The sequence below is a fragment of the Gossypium hirsutum genome, chromosome A03, assembly GCF_007990345.1.
Source record: "Gossypium hirsutum isolate 1008001.06 chromosome A03, Gossypium_hirsutum_v2.1, whole genome shotgun sequence".
NCBI classification, from domain to species: Eukaryota; Viridiplantae; Streptophyta; class Magnoliopsida; order Malvales; family Malvaceae; genus Gossypium; species Gossypium hirsutum.
The window spans coordinates 1,168,589-1,175,268 of record NC_053426.1 but is presented as its reverse complement, the minus strand read 5'-3'; the positions used below and the strand labels follow the sequence as shown (position 1 = coordinate 1,175,268).

The window sequence follows — 6,680 nt, the reverse complement described above, 5'->3', positions numbered from 1 at the left end:
AGTACACTGAAGCCGATAACTCTATCTCCCTGTATTTGGCAGTGGAATAGATTGAAGATTGCAGATCTTGCCTTCCTATATTTGGCAGCGAAGCAGATCAAAAGATGGCAGATTTTACCTCCCTGACCACAGTGGAGTACACTGAAGCCGATAACTCTATCTCCCTGTATTTGGCAGTGGAATAGATTGAAGATTGCAGATCTTGCCTTCCTGTATTTGGCAGCGAAGCAGATCAAATGATGGCAGATTTTACCTCCCTGACTACAGTGGAGTACATTGAAGCCGATAACTCTATCTCCCTGCATTTGGCAGTGGAATAGATTGAAGATCAAAGATGGCAGATTTTACCTCCCTGACTACAGTGGAGTACATTGAAGCCGATAACTCTATCTCCCTGTATTTGGCAGTGGAATAGATTGAAGATCAAAGATGGCAGATTTTACCTCCATGTGACTACAGTGGAGTACATTGAAGCCGATAACTCTATCTCCCTGTATTTGGCAGTGGAATAGATTGAAGATTGCAGATCTTGCCTTCCTGTATTTGGCAGCGAAGCAGATCAAAAGATGGCAGATTTTACCTCCCTGACCATAGTGGAGTACACTGAAGCCGATAACTCTATCTCCCTGTATTTGGCAGTGGAATAGATTGAAGATCGAAGATGGCAGATTTTACCTCCATGTGACTACAGTGGAGTACATTGAAGCCGATAACTCTATCTCCCTGTATTTGGCAGTGGAATAGATTGAAGATTGCAAATCTTGCCTTCCTGTATTTGGCAGCGAAGCAGATCAAAGATGGCAGATTTTACCTCCATGTGACTACAGTGGAGTACATTGAAGCCGATAACTCTATCTCCCTGTATTTGGCAGTGGAATAGATTGAAGATCGAAGATGGCAGATTTTACCTCCCTGACTACAGTGGAGTACATTGAAGCCGATAACTCTATCTCCCTGTATTTGGCAGTGGAATAGATTGAAGATTACAGATCTTATCTCCCTAAGCAATAGTGGAGCAGGTCGAAGACGGCGGATTTTACCTCCCTGATTACAGTGGAGTACATTGAAGCTGGTAGTTCTATCTCCCTGGGCAACAGTGGAATAGATCGAAGATTATAGATCTATCTCCCTAAGCAATAGTGGAGCAGGTTGAAGACGTCGGATTTTACCTCCCTGATTACAGTGGAGTACATTGAAGCTGGTAGTTCTATCTCCCTGGGCAACAGTGGAATAGATTGAAGATTACAGATCTTATTTCCCTAAGCAATAGTGGAGCAGGTCGAAGACGGCGGATTTTACCTCCCTGATTACAGTGGAGTACATTGAAGCTGGTAGTTCTATCTCCCTGGGCAACAGTGGAATAGATCGAAGATTACAGATATTATCTCCCTAAGCAATAGTGGAGCAGGTCGAAGACGGCGGATTTTACCTCCCTGATTACAGTGGAGTACATTGAAGCTGGTAGTTCTATCTCCCTGGGCAACAGTGGAATAGATCGAAGATTACAGATCTTATCTCCCTAAGCAATAGTGGAGCAGGTCGAAGACGGCGGATTTTACCTCCCTGATTACAGTGGAGTACATTGAAGCTGGTAGTTCTATCTCCCTGGACAACAGTGGAATAGATCGAAGAAAACAACATTCAGTCTTATCTCCCTAAGCAGTAGTGGAGCAGACGAAGAAAACAACAAATCTCATTCCCATGGAGTTGCAGCAGAATAGATTTAAGTCATGTTTCTCTGGAGCGCAGTGAAGTGGATTGAAGCAACGAGACACAGCAGAACAGAATAAGGCTACTTGAAGAAGATGAGCACCAAAAAGTCAAGACTCGGCAAGACCGGGCAAAATTGGCCCTTTTGATGTCTTTGCTCTATTCTCGTTACACGAAAATGAGCAAAGAGGGGCAGCTGTAAAAGCCCATTTTTGCCCGGGCCCATACCAACAAAATAACCCAAATAATAAACCCAAAAGTAACAGCCCATTTACAAACCCAAACTCTGACCCAAAATTTAAACCCAAACAAATTAAAACCCTAAAAGCCCAATCAGCCCACAACCTTAACTAATTTTCAGCAAACAAAAAAAAACTAGCCGTTCCTCCCTCTGTCCCCAAGGTTCAGTCGCCCCATGCTACCTCTGCCTTGGCCACCACGCCCCACGCGTCTGACACTCCACCGTGCCCACCACCTGCAACAAGAACAAACACAACAGCAAAGAAAGCATGCGAATGATGGGGGAAGTAATAAACAAAAGGAACGAAAAAAATATATTGGCTTTAAAAGCCGAAATCTATCATTTGTAACGGGGGAATTTCCCTTGTAAAAAAAGGCACATTAGAAATCAAAAACAAAAAAAAATAGAAGTTCAAAAAGGTTAAGCCTCTACCGGTCTCTATTCATTTTCATTTTATTTTTTTTTTATCTTTTTCTTTTTGCAACTTCATTTTAATAAGGAAAATAAATATCAAAAAAAGGAAGAGGGAGTGCACCTGAATCGGCCCTTAGACCGGCCGGCGATTGGTCCTTTGCCGTCGTCGGATTCGGGCTTGAGAGGGGGCCAAAGATCTTGTTTTCTCCTCGATTTCCCTTTCCAAGGCTCGAACCTTTAAAGGTGCTTCAACGTGCGGATCGGGAGCCCCCTTTGCGCGACGCCGGCCACCGGCCGTGGCGGCGAATCGGAACGGCCGAGGAATGGGAGTTGAGAGGATTTGAAATCCTCAATTTTTTTTTTAAAAAAAGGGAAATGGAGGCTGATGCTTTTTAGGGCTTTATCTTTTTCTATTTATACAAGATTCTAAATTGCGTCATTCAAGGGAGAAAAATCTGCACATTATTGCCATAATGGGTATTTTTCACCTTTGGTCCCTCCATTTCTGCGGCACATTCAATACAGTTTTTGTTTTACTCAAACAGGGAATATTGCGCAATCGGTCCCCCATGTCCTCGGCGCCTTTTATCTCAGTCCCTTTACCATATATTTCATATATTTACAGTTTGGACCCCCGAATTTTTGGTTTGATTTTAATTTTCATCCTTTAGTTCATTTAAGTTATTATTTTTTTTTGTTTTAAAAAAAAGAACAGGGGAGTTTCCTTTATTATTTATTTTAAGTTATATATATGTGTATATTTTATTTACCTAATATTTTTCTTATTATTTGTATTACTTGATTTAAATCATTATATACACACATGCACATGTTATTTATATATATGTAATTATGTTTTCATATTTTATAATTCTTATACATACACATATATATACGTATAGACATACATATTTTCATATATATATATATACCTACATAGCTTTTTTGTATTTTAAATTTTTTAAAATTCATACATACATTTTTAAAATTTTTATAATTTTATTCATTTCTTTATTATCATTATTGTTTTACTTTATGTTTATTTATTTATTGATGTGTCCATTATTATTTTTAAAAAATGTTTTAGTTTTTTGTTTATTTACTTGTTATTGTATATAATTGATTTTTTATATATTTATTTTGTTATTTTTGCTCGTATTATTTTTACTCGCATTATCGTAATTGTTATTCCGTCACATCAATTTTTACCCAAATTCGTAAAAAAGGAAAATTTTGGAAATAAAGGCAATACTCGATACTTGGGATCTTCGAGAGAATTGGGCCCTAACGTGCTGGGTTCTAATTTTTTGTTGAATCTAAATACTCGAGAATGCTCTTTAATACAAAACATAAATAAAAACTCATTATCGGGATTTCAATATGTTGTGTCCTAACGCATTGGATATGACACGTGGTTTTCTCGATATGAGGATTTTTCGAAAGTAAAGGCAATATTCCGTATTTAGAAAATTCGAGAAAATCGTGCCCTAACTTACTGAGCTTCGATTTTTCTCGTTGATTCTAAGTAATCGAATATCCTTTTAAAATTAAAATAAATGAGGTTTAAATAAAAATAAAAGGCAAGCTTACTCTAAAAAATACAAGGTGTTGTGTCCTAACTTACTGGATGTGACATCTTGTTAATTCGAGATAAGAAGGCATTTTTCATTTTGATTTATCCAAGTAATTTTTTTTTTAAAAATAACGCAATATAAAGAAGGATCGTATTTTTAAATTCTTTTCGAGTTTTTAATTTTCGACATAAAGACATTAAATAATCAACTAAGGTACCAATTTTGGGCGTGTCGAGGGTGCTAATCCTTCCTCGTGCGTAACCGACTCTCGAACCCGTTTTTGGATTTCGTAGACCAAACTCGTTGTTTTAATAAAATCAAATCGTTTATTAAAAACAACCATTTTACGAGGTGACCCGATCACACCTCATCAAAAAAAAGATTGGTGGCGACTCCCACATTTGACTTCATTTTTCAAAACCCAAGTTGACCCCGTTTTATCCAAAAAATGGTGTCAACAATCATCATTCCAAGTCGATCTGTCCACGATTGGGAGCCATAGGATCTCATAGTTAAGCTCAGATGATACCCTTTCACCTTTGTAAAGAGCCTCAAGAACTCGAATCTCCTCATGGGAGATGTCAAGATCTGAAATGAGCAATAAAACATGCTTTCTTCTCAAGACATCGATAAGAACCTGTTAAATTTATATGAAGTTAATATACGGTCCAATCAATTTAAAAACACGGTTGAAACTTGGAACATGGAATTAAATCAACCTCGGTCTTGTCTGGATTCAAGAGATAACAAGTCTCTTCCTTGCGGAAGATTTTTAGGAGAATCTTCAAGTTGTCCATTTGAGGTGTTTCAATAGTACGCTTGAAGTCTTCAAAAGCTTCCAATAGCTTCTTCTCATCTGCATCTCATTATCATTATGTGTCAGTCACTTTGTATAAACATAACGTAAAAATACTATTGAGGCTCTTATATTAAGAATTAAATTGTATTTTGTCTTCTTTATTTATAAAATTGACAAATTAACCTTTATATGTTAGATCAAAGAGCAATATGATTTTTTTTTAAAATTTCATTAATTTCTAATATGGATTAATTTACTTGCTTTTTTATTATATAAGGCAAGATGTAATCGTAGTATAAGTAATCCATGGCACTTTTAGTATATATACATATATGATTTATATTTCTGAGTTCTCTAGGGTAGACTCACCAATGCGCTCATAACAAAGATGTAATAGACTTTGAAGGTGTTCATGTATGCTACTAACTTTATGTGCTAAGCTTGATAGTTCCCATGCCTCAGAAGTCGATGTAATGAACATGAACGAACAAAAGATTTGATTATTGATAGATTTTGTCATCATATTGTATCATTGAGAGCATATAAGAAATTCATTACTCACTCGTGTCTCATCCCTACAAGACCCGTAATCTGTGCAGCACAAGCGACGACACTCCAAATGATCCAGTAGGTAGCAGTGGGGATATGAGCCATGGCGGTCGACAATGGTGGCACATCGATCGAAATAAACTCAGAAGGTAGTTCAGTGAACTCAACAATGCACTTGGTTACATCAATCATTGCATTGATGAGCTTGTTAAGTGCATCAAAGTGGGGTTTCAATGTTGGGGAATGCTCTAAAAGGTCGGGTAATTGCTTGAGGAGAGCCACGGATTTGGCCAATGAGTTGGAAGTGCAAAGCTGAACGATCAGCCAAAATTCACCAAAATTCACTGCGAAAGCAGCTAATGTTAGCACCACTTTTGCATCCCATGAATAGCTTGAAAGCATGTTGAGAATCCCCATTGTTGTTGCATGAGCATCCCCTCCGCCTGAACACTTGCATGATACCTACAAAACATCAAATGTTACTATCGTCATTTTTCGGTTTCGAAAAAGATCGAGATTCCGAAAGAAAAGAGAACAGCCGAATTACCTCGCAGCAGATTTTGTGTACGATATAAGCCAATGCATCAAGTGCACCATCAACGGCAGACGAGGTGGTAAGATCATTGAGAGCATCGATGTGTCCCGTTCCACCCTACCGGACAAAAAAAAAAAAAGAAGAAGCCAAATTACTATTGTCTTGAAAATCTTTCTATTTTCATGAATATAAACATCATGAAATCATAAGGCCATCAAAATTTACTTTCATAGCATGATCAATGTTGGGAATGATATGATGCAACACATTTTCAATGACTTGGAGAATTGGTTTAACATCAACAACACGACCATCGGGAGCATGAGTGGACTGAATTTGCTTCATCATTGCACCGTCATCGGATGCGGCGAACATCCGACGCTCATTCCTCACCAGTTGCTGGGATTTAGAAGCCAGTGATGAGAGTGAGAATGAGATAGGGGCAGCCATTGTTGAATATATGAAAGTATTACTATTTTCCGATGTTTGATGTGTGATGTGTTTAGTAAGCATTGTAGGGTTTATATAATGATGGGAATATGCAATGGGGAGGGTGCTCTTTGTATCGTTTTATTAGCTGTCCTCCTCATCATTTTTTGTAATTTTTTTAATATTAATCTTGTTATTATATATGTTTTTATATATAATATCTACAATTACTTATAACTCCTCTCCAACTCCTTAAATAAGAAGATAATGCACTCAACACAATCGAACTCACATTCCGTACTAACAACAATGTTTTAATTATAAGTTATTAAATGTTTTTAACTTTTATATATAACTAAGAATACAGCTATGCATTGTTTGTCTTTTTAATCATATTTATTAATAATTAAAATTATAAAATAAATTTTT

The 6,680-nt window shown here is 37.2% G+C and overlaps 1 protein-coding gene and 1 long non-coding RNA gene across 2 annotated transcripts; both read right to left on the bottom strand.

The window, feature by feature from the left end:
• Nucleotides 1–1,722: 1,722 nt before the first annotated feature.
• Nucleotides 1,723–3,018, bottom strand: LOC121223417 (uncharacterized). Its single transcript, XR_005920765.1, has 2 exons — nucleotides 2,487–3,018; nucleotides 1,723–2,185 (listed from the first exon to the last, which is right to left on the bottom strand). It is a non-coding gene; the product is annotated as an uncharacterized lncRNA (long non-coding RNA).
• Nucleotides 3,019–4,231: 1,213 nt separating this feature from the next.
• Nucleotides 4,232–6,322, bottom strand: LOC121223408 (protein SIEVE ELEMENT OCCLUSION B-like). Its single transcript, XM_041104818.1, has 6 exons — nucleotides 6,048–6,322; nucleotides 5,835–5,939; nucleotides 5,301–5,749; nucleotides 5,108–5,217; nucleotides 4,659–4,795; nucleotides 4,232–4,576 (listed from the first exon to the last, which is right to left on the bottom strand). Exons 1-6 carry the CDS (start codon nucleotides 6,270–6,272, stop codon nucleotides 4,394–4,396), a joined length of 1,209 nt encoding a protein of 402 aa, XP_040960752.1. The 5' UTR covers nucleotides 6,273–6,322; the 3' UTR covers nucleotides 4,232–4,393.
• Nucleotides 6,323–6,680: the final 358 nt, after the last annotated feature.

Coding starts and splice junctions, on each gene's coding strand:
- LOC121223408 (XM_041104818.1), bottom strand. CDS start 6,272: ATGGCTGCCCCTATCTCATTCTCACTCTCATCACTGGCTTCTAAATCC. Junction 5,750..5,834: donor TACACAAAATCTGCTGCGAG/GTAATTCGGCTG, acceptor GATGTTTTGTAG/GTATCATGCAAGTGTTCAGG. Junction 4,796..5,107: donor TCTTTGTTATGAGCGCATTG/GTGAGTCTACCC, acceptor AATGAGATGCAG/ATGAGAAGAAGCTATTGGAA.